The sequence below is a fragment of the Euprymna scolopes genome, chromosome 22 (assembly GCF_053919585.1).
Source record: "Euprymna scolopes isolate OS-2025 chromosome 22, ASM5391958v1, whole genome shotgun sequence".
NCBI lineage: Eukaryota > Metazoa > Mollusca > Cephalopoda > Sepiida > Sepiolidae > Euprymna > Euprymna scolopes.
The window spans coordinates 6,534,692-6,553,226 of NC_136503.1; the positions used below are offsets into that span (position 1 = coordinate 6,534,692).

The 18,535-nt window shown below is 33.4% G+C and overlaps 1 protein-coding gene across 1 annotated transcript in view; it reads left to right on the forward strand.

Moving 5' to 3' along the window:
• LOC145243868 (son of sevenless homolog 1-like) overlaps positions 1-18,535 on the forward strand; it is a 239,794-nt gene that overhangs the window by 110,534 nt on the left and 110,725 nt on the right. The window contains exon 2 of the mRNA XM_080106937.1: positions 13,558-13,815. Coding sequence (XP_079963063.1) covers positions 13,558-13,815 — 258 coding nt within the window. The remainder of the gene's footprint in view (positions 1-13,557; positions 13,816-18,535) is intronic.

An 18,535-nucleotide genomic window follows, 5' to 3' on the forward strand; every position in this document is an offset into this window, starting at 1 on the left:
CTTTTAGACTTAGATTTATTAACCACAAACACAAAACATACCTTACTTGTAAATAGCCAAACATTTCAATCAAACAAACCAAATTTCCATCTCCACAAGAACACAAATCAGATTTGAACTCTGATAATGTTTTCAACATATTTAAGTGTTTTGCAGACTGAGAAGAAATGTCATTTTGAAATGAAACTGATTTGTTTTTAACAGTAATTTGTGAGAAGTATGCATGAAATTTAGTGTGAACCACCTTGTATGTTGAAATGAGTGTTTTATAAGGTTGAAAAGTGTTCAGTTTTTCATAAAGGTTTGATATTCAATTTTTATCAATCAATATTTTAATTCGTGTTGCAACAATTAATTGGAATCAGGAATTAAAACATTTGGGAATATTGGAAATTTTTTTACTATTTCCAATTTCAAAAACGCTTTGATTTTTTCTTTTACTATAAATAAAAATGAAACAAATGTGATTTATTCATTGTTAGATTGTTTATAACATGATAGTAGGAGTCACAGGACTACCGGTTAGAAACCCCATTCTCAGATTTAACATTGACTGAGTTTAATTTTTCTTTTTATTGGAAAATTATGGCGAAGTAAATATTTTAGAATTCATTCACGTCTATTTCGCTTATCAAATTTTAAAAAATGTTCAAGTTTCTTTTCACGTCTATTCGCATTTAGCAAATAGATGTGTCTATATGCCACCTCTCAGTTTACAGTTGAGTATTAAAAATGCTTGCAGATAAGTTTTTTTTTTTTTTTGTTTTTTCATTAGCTTGTCCTGATTCTCACCTTGTCTGGTCATTAAGTGTATATCCTCTGAAGTAATTGTCCCCCCCCCTGTTTGAATTACATATTTCACTTTGAAATTAATTTAGTTTTCAATTTATGGAGAATATGAAAACATAACTGTTAAACTATCTCTAAAATAGCTATTTTAAACTAAATTTAGGTAAAAATGATATTGGTAATTATGGCACAAGTGAAAAATATAGACTGGATTATTGCAATGAGTTTAACAAAATTTTGAATGCATTACATAAACGAAAAACATTTAGAAGTTTGTTGAATTGAAAGAAATTATATCTACATTTATAGTATCTCTTGCTTACATAAAAAAGGAAATCCTCTTTTTTTGAGGCAATTATGTATGAATATACTGAAAAATAACCACATAATTTAGAATTTAGTGTGATGGGGATAGTTGCGCATATAAATTTAACATAAAATTATCCCTCATTTCAGAGTCACTCTAACTTTTTAGGGCAGTTAAATTTTTTACCACTGATCTTAGGTTTGATCAACGCACACAAACATTGTGTTTTTAGTTGTACAGATGTGATAAAAAGGTTTGCATTTCAACTGTTAAGAATTTAAAGTAAAGTATTTTAGGCTCCAAAATACGAGACTAATTTGTTGCTCATAAATTTTTTTGTCAAACTTATTACCCTCCTCCTCCCTATACATTTCTCTTGCTCACATACTTCACCTAGATTTGATGTTCTTTCTGAATTATTATATGTAAACTAAAAGTGACTCTTACCGACATAAAGTTGATAAGAAAATTCTTTCTAGAAAAAAGCAATGGCTTTTATATCACTCATGGACTAGCAACAAATTAGAATCCAGGAAATCGACTTGCCCATTTAAACATCATTTAACATTGAACATCCCAGCCGGCTAATAAACTAACTTTCTAAGTTTCTGTCATATTTTTCTAGTTGAGCTCAGTTAGTCAGGAAATTGAGCACTGACTACTAAATATAATAAGATATATTGACTTTTGTTTATTTTCATGTTTTTGACAGTTGTCCCCTTCGTTTCAGCTGTTGTACATTTCAACTTTCTTCAGGTGCTTTTTTCGGAACTGGTAACTTTGAGTTCAAATGAAAATGATGTAAATAACACTTAAGAAATATTCTCAAACCATTGACATGTTTATTGATGGACTTAGATTGTGACTTTTAGGAATGCTAGCTTGTGTTGAATAGTTACTCTCCATGTAGAAATGATAATCTTCATTTTTTATTTTTCATTGTCTTGTCTCGTGCTGAGGTTAGACATATTGTGAATGATTTCCAACTTATCTGTTGCCATTTTGCTTGTGTCATCCGTCAGAATCAAATCATCAACTGATCTTCATGCCTTAAATAGCATACCACATGAAATTGGAACATTTTGGATGACAGACAGCAAGCAATATGGCCATACTAGTTGTGCAACATGTTTTCTCATGGAGGCTTGTAGAGTAAAGCCAGCAATTTTCTCCATTCGATATGCTGATCATGTCGTTTTGTTGTTGATCACGTTGCGCAGCCATATAGTACACATATGTTGTATGCTGCAACTCTTCTATATGATTAGATCTTTGTGTTTCATAAAATTCTTGACAGCTGCATTAAGACTCTCCATGTGACAGAATATATGCCGTCTTATAGTTGTGGATGTTCACTCACTGGAATCATTTGTGCTAACTAGGTTAGTTTATTGAATTTTTTGACACCTGCAACAACTTCTCTTTCCATGGGAAGTTAAATTTCGACAGATGCTGCAAATAAAATTAGCTACACTTGCTACATATATCATCAGCAGGTTAATGCACCGTAAGTGATACCACTTATTGCACGTTCTGCATTTTGAGAAATTTCCAAGGTTAAACATTGCATGGGTAGTTGTCTTGTAGAACAGATATCTCTTTAGTGTCAGATATGCTTTGTCTCCGTCATATTAACCTTGAGGCTACTCCTTTCAAATGCTGTACTCTTTTCTGTCACACTCGGTGCACCAATGACAATATCATCTTCATACACAATCTCCCATAAAGCATAATTTCTGCAGGTTTTTGTCAGTTCGTCAGGAATGATTATAAACAAAAGTTGATTCCTACCATTATTTTTAAGGAGACGACTGTAGTTGATTTACAATGGATTTTGGAAACTGTATTCACTTTTCTGCTCAGAAAAAGTTTTTCATCTCTTTTGTAAAATATAGATTAATGACATGCCCAGATATAAGACAACTTAGACACGGATAAAAGATAAATAATTGTACTGTATAATTTACACATATGAAGATGGTTTGTATTAACTCCAATCTACACTGGCTACAAGTGATCTTCATATTTCCATATTGCATTGTCCACTGCACAAAATGATAACTTTTTACTCAAATCCATTTTTAAATATTGTTGAAGGGAAATAATTCTTTTTAGTCCTTCTGACACTTACATCTGGGTCATAATTATTTCAGTATTTATGCCGAAAAACTAATTAGATGCATCCATTGTAATACTATCAAACTTGCCATCCAGGGTTTTTTGTTCATAATTTTTTAATCATACACTTGCTTTTAATGTTGTTGTTATTTCTATATGATATTCTACTTGTTTCTTCATTAGTTAGTCCATATGTTATCCTTTGAAAAAAAACAAAAAAACCGGCCAATTAGAATTTTTGAAGGCTTAACTGCTTAAAAAGGAGGAGGGGCATATTCGAAATTTGGCTTTAAAGAGGTCAATCTGGCAACCCTGGACAAGAATGAGACTGACATTCCTTTGATGTAGTTTCGTTTTCAAATATCATATATGACCATTGTCGTGATGGTGTGAGAAAGGAACTCGTAATTTCGATGCGAAGTCGTATTTCACCAAAGAAATCGATGAAACGTTCTGCAGGAAAAAGGGAACATTCAATTGCTGATGACTTTATATTTTTTTTATCTTGCTTTCTTTTCATTGCTTGTGAGAGAATGACTAGAGCAGAGATGTCAAGAGGATATATATATATACATATATATATATTTATATATATATATATATTACTAGCGAAGTTACTTTTTTTTTTTTTTTAATTTTTTTTTTTTATTACATTTTCACCCCAAACAAGGCACATTGCCACTTTAATGTAGGGGGCTACTATCAGGGGAACATCTACTGGGGTACTATGTAGGGATTAGGGCAGCGAGATGTTGGTTCACGTTGCACTTGAACTTATGCATGTCAGTACAGTTGGGGAAGCAGTGACCTGGAATGGAATTCCAAAGTCTAGCAGTTCTGTGGAAGAAACTACTGGAGTAGAAAGATCTTTTACATCTACGGATCTCTACAGTGTGGGGGTGGGATTTTGTAGCTTGTCGGGTCTGTCGAGGGTGTTCACGTCGTGGGGGCACAAGTGCTTGCAGTTCTTCAGAGCATTCACCATTATAATACTTGTAGAACAGGCAGAGGGATGCAACGTTTCGACGATGGGACAGAGGCTGAAGTTTTGATGCCAGTTTAGGGCCTATCAGATTTGCGACTCTCTTTTGAACCCTGTCAAGGAGCGAGAGACTAGTAGCCGATGCACCGGCCAAAATGTGACAGCAATACTCCATACATGGGCGAATAGTGGCCTTATAGAGGTACAGGATACTTTCGGGTGTTAGAAGTTTTCTAGCACGGTAGAGAGAGCCCACCTTCCTCGCAGCGGCCCTGGCAATGCCCTCGATGTAATTGTTCCAGCTCATGTTTCCTGTGAACGTTAGGCCAAGGAGCTTGAAAGACGTACTCTCAGCTAAAGAGTTGTTGGCCATTGCTATAGATGGTAGAGAAGGTTTCTTGTAATTATTGAATGAAACCAGTTTTGTCTTGGTGGCATTGAACGTTACCATCCATTTTTGTCCCCATTCCACTACTGATTTGAGGTCATCCTCTAGTGTTTCTGCCATTACTTTAGATATATGTTCATTTGTTTTCCTGTCGTGCCTGCTATAGAGTGTGGTGTCATCAGCATATATACCCATCTCAGAGGCAATTTTGTCGGGGAGGTCATTTATGAATATCAGGAACAGCAGAGGACCAAGGATAGATCCCTGGGGCACTCCGGCATTTATATTATATTGTTTAGACGTACGACCGTCGAGGACAACCTGGATTTTTCTCTTATCTAAGAAGGATTTAATTATGTTAAGTATTCTACCAGTGATACCGTAAGATCTAATCTTCCTGAGGAGACCCTCATGCCATACCCTGTCAAAAGCCTTAGATATATCTAGAGCTACCGCTCTGCCCTCTCCCGCTTTGTCCAGTGAATGGTATATGCGTTCAGAGATTACAGTGAGGATGTCTGCCGTGGAACGGGCTTGTCTAAATCCATATTGATGGTCGGTCAGAAGTTTAGCATCTGTAAGGTGCTGGACTTATCATTGCCTAAAGGTTCTGGTTAAGAAAATAAAAAAAAGTTAGGAATTTATCCTGGCCATATTACTTTTGAAATTACTTTATATATATATATATATATATATATATATATATATCTATATATATAAAAATGTAAAGTTGGTTCGTTCTAAACGTATAAAACCATATTTCTACGTTACCAATTTATTTGAAATTTTCAGACAACCCATTTTTAGAGTCGAGGTATGTTTTTATGTTATTAAAATAAATTTACCTCGCGAATTATTAAAATTAAAATATTAAATAAAATAAATATATTTTTTTAACCGTTACTGCGAATCTGTTCTGTTGATAAAACTGAACTTCCGGTTCGATTCATTTCACAGCCACGAATTGACGAAAGATTTCATTTTCTGTTAACTCGATAAGTAAAAAAAACAAAAAAAAAAACTTACTCATGCAAAGAGTGATCCGTGCTGAAATAATAATGTTATTATTTAAAAAGCCATTCTTAACATGGGGAAGGGAGGGTGTTTTGTACCTATTCTGTACTTTAACCTTACAATTGAATAAAAACATATCATAAACTTTAATTAAACGTGGAAAACGATTTTAAAAAAAATAGCGCGGATCACTCTCTGCATTAGCGCACGCACACACACACACACACACACACACAAAAAAAAAATCCCATATTTTAAAAATTTAAATTCATTTATGTACTTACCAATTTTTTAATTTTATTTATGTTAAGGCTTTTCACTCATGAAACATTACGTTTTAATTGTTTCGTTTCTTTTCACGGCATTGTTTACATAAAAAAGTTTGTTTTAACTTTTTCTAAACTATTTCATTTTTACGACATGCCTCAACGTATCATAAACCCCCCCCCCCATGTTAAAAAAAAACAAAAAAAAACGCCCTTCCATAAACCTCGAAAGCCGTTCTTAATATGGGGAGGTTGTTCATTCCGAAAATCGTTTTAACATGGAAAGTTAGGGTGTTTATAATATGCTGGGGCGAGTCGTAAAATTAACGAAGTTGCTATCTATTATTTATTGCAAAAATTGCTTGAAATTTATTTATTTGACAAAAAAATTACATTTTGGTACTTCTTGGGCGTTGAGTTCCATGGCGACCAGTAGAAAAAAATAATAGTCGCTCCCTTAGTCTCCCACCCCACCCCGCACGTAACATATTTTATTTACTGACGTTGCCGTAACTAAACGATTATTTGTCACATTTACATTTATTTATTTATTTATTTATTTTGAAAAAAGTTTTACTTTTTATGAATATTAAAAGAAAAATGGGTACTCATACAGAGAGTGATCCATGCTGAAATTATAACGTTATTATTTAAAAAGCCATTCTTAACATGGGGAGGGGAGGGTGTTTTGTACCTATTCTGTACTTTAACCTTGCAATTGAATAAAAAAAAAACACGATTTAAAAAATAGTGCGGATCACTCTCTGCATTAGCACCGAAAAATGTTACTAAACATTTATTAATAATTTCTCACTTTTACAAACATTTGATTTTAAATTTCTTTTTAAATGACGACTTTTATCAACTTTTTTTTTTTTAAATACCCCCCCCCCCAATGGTGTTTATTCTGAAAGCCGTTCTTAACATTTGTGGAGGTGGACCTAATGTAAAAAAATAAATAAATAAATAAATTTAAAAAACAAACTAAATCATTTACTGATAACTTCTCACTTTTACAAATATTTTTTAATTTACATGCGCGGATGAACAAATTGTTGAATAGTGCGAAAACAAAACGTTTTTGTAATAAACTTCGGGATAATTTTTTGGGTAAATATTTACATTTAGGTTCACCTCTACAATTTTCTTTTTGAAATGACGACTTTTATTGATAAATAAATTTACTTCTCCGCAACTTTTATTGATAAATAAATTTACTTCTCTGCCACGGGCACTGAACCCCTCCTTTTTTGGATAACCTTTACGGAGATGGTCCCAACGTCTGCCACGTTCTGAGCTCGGGGAGAGGCCGTCTGACGTAGGCGGTGTCGTGACAGAAAATTACTCCTTCAATAAAGTGCCCAGTTGTTAACTTAAGGAGAAAAAAACCCGTTCCAATAATTAGAATTTTTATTTTTTTTATTTTAAACAGTTCAAATAATTAGAATTTTAAAAAATAAACAGTTCAAATTTTTGATAATTCAACTGTTCAAATAATTGGAATTTTACAAAATAAACAGTTCAAATAATTAGAATTTAAAAACAAAAAAACAGTCCACATGATTAGAATAGTTCCACGTGGTTAGTTAACCCTGTAAAATTCTGTGATTTGTTTCACAATATTTGTAAAAGCATCTGTCTGTGACATATCGCATATTTTAGGGTTAGGGTAATTTTCTGCCTTGACACCGCCTACGTCAAACGGCCTCTCCCCGAACTCAGAACGAGGCGGACGTCGGGACCATTTCCGTAAAGGATAACCCCCCCTTTTTTTAAATAGTATTTTCGGGTGAGTATGCTGACAGCAAATATCAGTTAAATTTGGCAAATAGCCCCCCCCCTCCAAAAGTGGTGTTTATTCCGGAAGCTTTTTAAGATGAGGAGGTTGGGGGGGGGGGTGATTATAAGGTGGACCTAATCTAAAAAAAAACAAAACAAAAAAAAAACAAGTTTTTTATGCGCACATAAGCAACTATTTTTTAATTAACTTTTTTTTTTTTTTACTTTTTTATTTAAAAATTAGTAAATTTCAATGAATAGAATAATAAATCATTTATCATTAATGTGTTCTTGGTTTTGTGTTGAATGAAACTTTTTTTTTTTCATTACAACAATAATGAACCAATTTAAATCTTCCGGCATGCGTTTAAGGGTTACGAAATTATCAATAAATCGTTTAGTTACTAAGCCAACGTCAGTAAATAAAAAAAAAAATGTTACGTGCGCATGCATTAGCCTTGACTGGGCGGGGGGGCTCAGGGAGCGACCATTAAATAATTATGCTGGTCGCCATGGAACTCAACGCCCAAGGAGTACCTCAAGTGGCACTTATGCACTTATGTTATCGTGCTATTTTTTAAAATAGTATTTTCCTGTTAAATTCAAATTTTACAATGTTTTTCTTTTATTAATTTGTTAAGTGAAAGTACAGATAACCCGGTCAGTTTCTAATGCGAGGAAAATCTAGCCCCCCCCCCCAAAAAAAAAAGGGGTACTCTGGATAATAACAAAACATTAAAATTGGCTCAGTCTAAAAAGATTTCTTCTCTACTGAACGAGGAAAAAAACGGTGAAGTGTAGTTCACCTTCTGTTTCTCTCCCCACTCTCCTTCTCTCAATCTATCTTTCTCTCTATATCACCCTCTCCATCTCTCTTTGAGCCCCTTTCTCTCTCTAACTCCCTCTATCTCTCTCCTTTCCTCTGTCTCATCCCTCTCTGTTTCTAACTCTCCCCCTCTCTCTGTTTATCTATCAATCCCTTTATCTCTCTATCTCCTTCTCTTTCTCTATTTTCCTCTCACTGTCTCTTTTCTATCTATATATCTTCCTCTCTATCTGTCCATCTCTAATCCCTCATCCTATTTTAGTCTCTTAAATTAATTACAGTGAATAAGGCATTGTCAAAACATGGATAAATCCTATTTTAGTCACCTAATTTACTGACTGTGAGAATAGAAGTTATTTGGAAATTACTGCTACCTTGAACGGCACCAGAAGTAACTGGTAAAACCTTTCTAATTAAATTGATTTTGGCAGCCATTTGGTAACAAAATGACATAGCCTTAGCCCTTGCTGCATGAGGAATACCTGCGACCTTGCTGCCAAGTAGAAGAATTATTTATTCTACTTTAAAACATTCAATTTTTAAAAAATCTCATGTTCGACATCTCCAAAACATCCAATATGGGGAAAAATATTGCAGAAATGCAAACTTATTGTTTAGGATGAATGCACAATGGTACGCAAAAAATCACTTGAGGCTCTTGGTCGATCCTTGCAAGATTTGCTTGGCAATGTCATTGCATTTGGGAATGCAGTAATATTGCTTGCAGGAGATTTCAGACAAATGTTACCTGTTATTATTCAATCAACACCAGCAGATGAAATAAATGCTTGCCTCAAATACTCTATTTTTTTGTTCCATGTGAAGGCATTAAACTTAACTCAAAATATGCATGTCCAGTTGCCGACTGTTCGATCCGCACAAAAACTTTTGCATCACTTGTGGGAAATTGGGTACGAAAAAGTGCCAGCTGATGAGAGTTAAGGGCAAAATTCTTTGACTTTTAACTTCTGTAATTTCTGTTTATTTCATCAAAAGAATAGTTAGTTTAAAATGTTTTTGCAGATATTCAAATTATAAGAATTCCATTTGACTGAGTGAATGAGCTATTCTTGCAGGTCAATACAAAGATGCCCATGAACTTAACGCTATTATTCAATGTAAAATTCCAAGTGAGGTAGTCAAATACAAATCCATCGACACTGTTGTGAAAGCAGATAAAGTGGTTAATTATCCAACAGTTATATTTGCCAGGGATGCCACCGCATATATTGCAACTAAAATTTGGTGTACTAATTATCATGTTGTGAAATATAAACCAATCCAAGCTTTGCAATGGCACATAGCTTGCAGTAAAAAAAAATTAACAAACAATATCATAGAAACAACAATCTTAACAGGACCTTTCACAGATGAATATATTTTCATTCCATGCATTCCTATGATTCCACCGGATACATCATTACACTTTAGGAAATTGAACTTTCCAATTTTATTGTCATTTGCAATAACCATCAACAAAGCACAGGGAACAATCTTTACAATTGTGGGCCTTAGAGTTACACACTGACTGTTTTTTCACATGGACAATTTATGTTACATATTCAAGAGTCACCAAACCGGAAAAGCTCTATATCAGCTAAGAAAATGGAACAACAAAAACTGTACCCATGCAAAATGGAAATTTAAACCTATAAGAAACACGCCTTTTCTCATTTTGGAACTTTTTCCATTGCGCCAATTTGAGCCACAGCAACGCGTGGCAGGGTACAGCTAGTATATATATATATATATATATATATATATATAAACTACATTTACTCACATAAAATTAATATACGAAAGTATAAATTTATGCGTAAACTTTAAGTATTTACTTCAAAAAAGCTCAATACGTAGGTAGAGCTAGTTAGTAAGTTATAAAATATATATATGGTGATTAAGCTACACTGAATATTCCGCGTTTCATCCACTCTAGGACTCTTATAAGCCTGAAGAGTCCTAGAGTGGATGAAACGCGGAATATTCAGTGTAGCTTAATCGCCATATATATTTTCTAACTTACTAATATATATATATATATATATATATATATATATATAATAATGATTTTAAAGTAAATAAATGTAATTTTCAAGCTTCTACAAGAAATTTTTATGAATGAAATTTTAGATTTAAAATTTATTTCCAAACTAATTTTATCTCCAGCCAGATTTTTATTTATACCTCTTTCTCGCAAGTCCGCTTCCTCCCATATTGATTTTGGCCTTCTTTTGCCATCTGACTCTGCTACCTTAACTGTTTTACATTTACTGACTGAAGAACTCTCATCTGTTCTTTCAATGTGGCTGTACCAGCAAAGTCTCCTGTTCTACACACACATCTCTCTATAGTATCCAGATTTAATCTTCTAAATGATTGATCTAATCTAGCTGTATAATGTGCAAAAAGTAAATAAAATTTATTTTGGTTTTGAAATAATTCCTAAGTAGTCAGCATGTTATGCTTCTGAATTTTTGAGATGAGGATTGATGATTCGTATTAATTGAATTATTCAAACTATTATTCTCCTTGGAGTGTTATTTTCACATTTCGGTCGAGTAACCTCTGACCCTTTTTAGCTATATCTTGTCAAACTCTGGAATCAGTTCGACAAGATATAGAAATCTGGAAAAGAACATTGTCTGCCAAGAGATACCGGACTGAAAGTAAATTCGAAATTCTCTTAAAATGTGATTTTATTTTTATTTGTATTTAACTATGTAGCACAATATTACTTTCTGAGTATTTATTAGTACTTATTCATTTATTTTATTTAGATCAGTTCTATAAGTTATGATAGATATTATTTTCATGGAAATTTTAAACTCCTAATTTGCTGCGTTATTGGTCTTTCTGGCAAAAAAAAAAAAAACTAATTTTTTTTGTACTATCCAGGAAAATATCAGCTTTATCAAAACATACTTAAGTTAAACGTATTTTTATTCTGTAGAATTTCCACAAGTCCTGCTAGTTATCATTATGCTAGCAGAACACGTGTTCTGCTGTTGCTTGCCAAAAAAATTAGGAAACAAAAAAACCTTGTTCCAACCTCAAATCACATATTCTTTAATAAAAAAAAAAAAAATTCTATAAGTATCAATTTTCAATTTAAAAGTAAAACATTTTTGTTTATGGATGCATTGCACAAATGGAGACCACATGATATTATATAGGTAAGGGCAAAATGAATAGCCGATGCTCAAAATTTATAAACATTTTCACCCCTCCCTTTACTTAAAAATTCGCCAAAAATCACAAAATTAACCAATTTTAATGGAATTTTCAGTATTTATTAAATAATGATCACGGAATATAATGAACCCATTATTTTTATTTAAATCTTAGTGGAAATGTATCATTTTGTTAACTAAAGTTATAGTTTTCAGTAGGTATGTACCGATTAACAAAGAGCAACAGTAGTAAAAAAAAAAAGTGAATGAATTTATTTTTACCTTTTTATGAAAATAAAGCATTGTAAATTGTAACAATAATGAAAAAGAATTTCTAGAACTAACGATATTATTAAATTCAGCATTGTTTATTTAATATTTTCATACAAAAAAATTGCAAGAAATATTTCTTTTAATTTTTTTTTTAGATTACATTTTATGCTTAATTTTTATATGTAAGATTCTAATATTTTCCTCGTCTGTATAAACATGCAACTTTCAGTGTAACCTAATTTTTATATAATCTTAAAAAATAAAAAAATTTTAATTTAAAAGCAGGAACACAGAAAAATAATTTAATTAAAAATGGTAAAAATTATACAAACGGTTATTATAGGAATGTACGGATACACAGCTGGGAATTTAAAAAAAAAAAAAAAGGAAAAAAAAAAAAAAAGAAAACCAGCACTCTCTACCTCCCTCCCAACTACCCGACGTCATTTTCAGACAGCCTTTTGACTTTCTGACATTTTGGGTTTCCATAGAATCGATGGTTAGATGACTTTTGTTTGAACGAAGTCAGAATCTCTCTTTTGGGGGCTAATTAAGCTATTTTGTTTGTACAAAACAAGGTGTTTTTTAAATTTAATATCTTAGGGCCTTACTTTACTAATTATCTTTGAAATAGACCCAGAAAACTAATATTTATCTTTTTAAAGGATTTTTACAATGAATTTATTTAACTTCAAAATTTAGCTGAACTGGTTAGTTCGCTGTGAAAACATTTTTCATAACTTTTTTTTCATGTATACAAATATTTTTTTCCTTTTGGAAATTAACTCTAGTCTTTAATCTTTCAAATACAATAAAAAAGTTGGAAGCCTACAAAAAAATTATGATAACCTGGCTTTCAAAACATGTCCCCCTATCATTTTTCCACCATTACTGCCCATATCTAATATAAAACTCCAATGGATGAAAAATTTATTATTTTGTTCAGGTAATAATTGTTTAAGAAAGCTATTTGTCGCAAGATCTATATAATCTATTAGCCTGTCTTTCTGTTTGTCAGTTCCACTTTTTCTCAGTACTTGTTATAAGGTGCAGCAGACTTAGTATTATGGTATCAGTTTGATGAACAATTATGGATTTGTAGTTAATGCAAAAATAAGCACCAATTTAACCATATTCAATCATCAATTTGGCATAAAGCAACCACTCGATGTCAATAGGCTATAACTTTTGCCTGTTAAGATTAAAAAGTCTAGTAATTGCCTTGTGGAACTTGTTTGCTTTTAGCAATCCTTCTTATTTTTTCTTTTAGTTCTCACATTCCATGTTATATTTCTGACAAAGGAGGAAGAATTGCTCTTTTCAATGATGGAATCTATCCATCTAACAAACACTCTTATCCTTGGCTAGTTTGTTACTTTAAAAAAAAATTATTTTTTTTTACCTTGGATGGCTTCATGCCTTGTCTGGAGTGATTTTCATTATATATGTCATCCCACAATGTCTCAAGTCTTGAAGAAAACAAATTTTTGCTCTCATGTGGAGGCAAGTAAACAGATTTATGAAATACACTTTTAGTTATAAACTAATTAGTTAATTCTTTCTTTTTGTTTTTATTAGTAAGTTTTTGTGTAATTTGATGATGAAATTTTGAACTTAATTTTAATATGAACCTTTTTGTTTCCAGGTTCAGCGGCAAGTGATAACAAACTTAACAACACGAGACGAAGCCTTGGAATACATTGAGAAATTATGTCTCCAACTCCTCTTTACATTATGTGCCGTGCCACTCCATACAATTCAGGATGTGGAGGAACGTGTCCAGAAGGTGATCCCTACGTCAATCAATGTGTGGACGATACGGGAAGCCCAGGGTGCCCTAGAGAAGGGCAAAAAGAATACCCTGGTGCTACCTGTAGAAAAGGTTCACAACCTCCTTGTCAAGGTGAGTACTATAATGTTTGTATTTGATTTGATCCCCTTTTTTGGTAACGTGATTGTGCTATATATACTCACAATCACATTGACACACCAGTTCTCATTAGATTGTTATAGTTAAGCAGTATTGAGTCTGATCAATAGCACATGAGTGACCTGACCATTTGTGAATACCAGGTGCTGTATGTAGGAGGATGTGGGTACTTCCCTGCAAGAACTGCAAAATAAAAAGCTAACGTCATCATCTGACCAGGATATAAATGCAACTGGAGATTGCTCGTCAATTTGATATTCCCATGATACTTCCTTCTTTGGAGAAAGCCTTAGGTGAAAGATGTTGGCTGTTATTTATTCAACATTTCCCTTGTTTAAGGGTCAAATGTTTTCTGAGACCAAACAAACTCACTCTTCAGTTCGTGCAGTTCAATGGGTCAGCTATTCCCAAATTCCACTCCTTGTGGTCTTTTGTAATCATTTGTTTCCAAGTTTTCCTTGGCCAACCAACCTTCCTGCGATTTAAGACATCCATATTTCTGCAATAGTTTATCCCATAGGATGAACATTTCACATGACAATATCAGAGTAATCAATTCATTCTGGGCAAATGTAGTGCTGTAAATCTTCTGACCTGATGTGTTGAGTTTGGTTTGTTGATGAAAATCTGTTTCTCAAACATTTCATCATATGATCGTTTTGATTTTTGTTTCACAATTTTTACATGCAAATTGAGAATTTAAATTATACTGCTGTTTTCATTTTGAGATTAAAAAAAAAAAAAAAAAAAATTTACATAGGAGTTACCACTTATCAAGGCCCAGAGGCCATTCGAGGATAAGGGTTAATGAATGTACGGTAATCAATGGGACAATATCGTAGTAATTGTTAGTTGTGGAAATTTGGTAAATTGGATTACTTAAGGAGACTGCTCAGCAAGAACTTGTTTATGTTGGACTTGAAGATGATCAAATTGTAGTCAGTCAGAAAGCAAGCAAACGCAACAGATTTCCACAGGTATGCAGTTCTAAGAAAGAAGCTTTGTGCATGGAATCTACATTTAGGTTTAGGCACAGATAAAGAGTGGGGTAAATTATTGATAGTGGTTTCAGATAGATGAGTGTTTTTTGTAAAAGTTTGGCGAGGAGAAACCATAGATTGGAGTTCAGACAACCACTTGCCATGAAAATAATGATAAAGCAGAGACAGTCTCGCAACGTTTCTTTTGTGAGAAAGAGGTTGCGAAAGGAAAGGACATCTCCCACTAGGCTACAAAGTCTATTTTGAACTCGGGTCTTTTTAGCAGCTTTTTCCCAGATGTGACATCCTGGGACATACTTGGCTCTTATTCAGGTAGAGAATTGCATCAGCAGTGAGATATCTACTGGAGCTGTAGAACAACCCTACCATTTTTCCAGCGACTTTGCCAACGGATTTGATGTATGTGTTCCATTTCAGATCAGGAGTAAAGGTCAAATCCAGAAGCTTGTCAAAACATGGAGCCTTCCAAAGATGAGTTATGAATTTTAATTGATGCCAGATGGAGATCAGAGCATTGATGATGTAAAGAAAGAAGCTTGGTTTTAACAATGCATTAAAATTAACCAGCCACTTCTTGCCCCATTGTACCACCTGCTCAAGATCAGAGGTGAGAGAATCGGAGAGAACTTGGTCATTTCAGCCTTTGAAGTGTTGCCATAGCTGGTAGTGTTGTCAGCATAAATGTCTACAAATGATCTTAGGATGTGATTTGGGAGATGATTGATGTAAATTAGGAAGAGATGTTATTCGCACAATATTCTGACTAATGTAACCTTTGTATGCATCTTGTCAAACTCTGGAATCTGTACAAAATTTGAATGAAACTCTTTATTTAATCTATGGAGGTAGATCGTCCTCATTTCATCAGCCATGACCAAGTAAATGTCTTGAGTCACTAATTATATTCTTAGTAATGCCTATACTGTTTTCTTTGAAATATCACAGAATCAAAACTAAGTTTGATTTCTAAGTAAAGGAAGAAAAGTTGCAGATTACATTTTATTAGATTAATTACTTTTCAAACAAAAATAGTCAATGTTTTTTTCGTAAATAATTAAAAAAAAAGAAAAAAAAAGTATGTTAAATCGAGTCGCAGAAATTTTTTAAAAATTTATAGTATGATAATTAATAATGGGAAATCAATAATTCTTTCCCCTATCCAACAACCATGATGTTGCTTGCATAGCAACCGATAAGGCTGAACTGCTTACCCGGCAATTCATCTCTAACTGCACTTTAGACACTGCAAACCATTCTCTTCCAAAGTTGATAGAAGCCACATTCAATGATCTGATAATCACTCCTTACCATCTCTGTGATATCATAAAAAACTTGAAAACCTCCAAGACGTGTGGGCCCGATCTTATCCTGACTATACTAATAAAGAAATGTTCAACTAAATTAGCCCGTTATCGCTAAACTAATAAATGTCTTGCCAAATCTTACTTCCCTGATAGCTGGAAAATTACTTTTATGGGACCAGAATTAAAGAATTCTTGTGAAAGAACTGACCCACTCCAGTATTACCCCATCTCTTCCTTCTCTTTGCTAAAATTTTGGAGTCATTAATCAATCAAGTCAAAGTCCACCACCTCATAAATGCTAAACTTCTTTTTGATCACAAGTATGGATTTAGGCAATCATTTTCTATGAATATTCTAACAGTTAACTCTGAATGCATACACCATGTACTGGACTAGATAGTTGAAGCTAGGACTGTAGCTCTTGATATATCCAAAACATTTGACAAGGTATGGCATGAAGGTCTTCTCATGAAAATTAAATCCTATGGTATTACTGAAGGTATACTTACTATAATCGGAGCTTTCTTAGACAAGAGAAAAATCCAGGTTGTCCTTGATGGCTGTATATCCATGCAGCATGACTTTAATGCAGGTGTGTCCTGAGCATTGATCCTTAGACCTTTTATTATTCCTGATATTCATAAATGACTTGGTGAATTTATGTGCGAATTGGCTATATTTACTGATGATGGCATGCTCTGTTCTGGACATGAATGAGCACATATCCAAGACAATGTCTAAAACTTTAGAAAACAACATCCACTATGTAGTAAAAATGCAGACGTAAATGGATAACATTTAATGCTACTAAGACAAAGCTCCTTTCCTTCAACAATTACTAAAATCTTTACCAGCCATTGATTGTCATGCATAATAACACTCAAATGGAGAGTTCATTATTCAAACTCCTCGACCTAACATTCACATGTAACATAAATTGGAACAAATATGTTGCCAAGGCTGCAAAGGTGGGTTCTCTCTGTAACGTTGTGATCCAACATGTTGTAGACTCCGTTGCAAGAAACATAAGAAAGGAAAAGGAAAAAAATTCAACTCGGGTTTTAATAAAAGAGCTTTATTCCTTTTTCTCCAGCCACACGACTTTTTGTATTGGCTGTGATGTCACTCACGTGTCTCTAACATGATCCCTGTCTGTCTCTCTAATCTCATTCTTGGTCTGTGCGCACATTCTTTTTTTTTTTATAATCTTTTTCCTTTTTTGCCATGAAGTCATTTCGCACACAGCTCGGTCATTTGCATACAGCTACCATACACGTGCCTGCACTCTGTTAGACCTCTACCATGCTAAAAAAAAATATTCACATCTAATTATATCTCTACAAATCTACCATTTGCCCATGCATGGAATATTGTTTCTACATCTGACATGGTGCATCTATCACTAGTCTTTCACTATTGCATAAATATTCCAAAAAAGAATCTCCAATCTAATAGGTTCTGCACTGTAAACCAAGTTCCAATCCGTGTTTCATCAGCATAACGTTGCATCCCTATTCTTATTTTACAAGTACCTTAATGGACTGTGCTTTGACAAACTCTTACTACTGATGCCCCTTCAATGTAAATATGCACAACTAAGCAGACAAACAGCAAAAATTCCATGCTTTCACTGTAGAGATCTCTTGATGTTAGAAATGAGAACGTTCTACCCTAATAGATTCTTCTCCTAATTTGCTAAACTTGGGAGTTTTTTTACCCGTTTCCTGCTTCCTCAACTGTACTAACATGCAGAAGTTTAAAGGTAATGTGAAGACATCTTGTTGCTCAACTCCCTGCGTAGAGTGTTCCCGTAGGCACGGTTCCTAATTTACAGCAGCTCCTTACATTTCAGTGGCAGTATGCTTTGTTTTGGGTAAATATGAGTAAGAAATAATTGTAAAATGACATTTTACTTTCAGTATTAAAATGAATGTTATTCTCTGCATTTCTGTTTCTTATGCCATAATGGAAAATTTTGAATATTGATAAAAATGATTTTTTATAAACAGACATACAAAGTGTATTTTTTTTTTTAATTTGAACCATTTTTGTAATTTGTCCAAATCTGAAGATTTTTTTTCGTGTCATTTTACAATTATTTTTTACTCAGATTTACCCTAAACAAGACATATTGCCGCTGAAATGTAAGGAGCTGCTGTAAATTAGGGAACATGCCTACGAAAACACTCTAAGCAGGGAGTTGAGCAACAAGATGTCTTCACATTACCTTTAAACTTCTGCATGTTAGAGTCGAGGAAGCAGGTAAAAATGAACCCCCACCAGAACACCTGAGGAATATCGGAATTGAAAATAATGAATTGTTTTTGAATTGAATCTAAAGACCAGAGGAGGGGGATATGGTTGTGGGTCTGTGTCATTGAAAGTGGT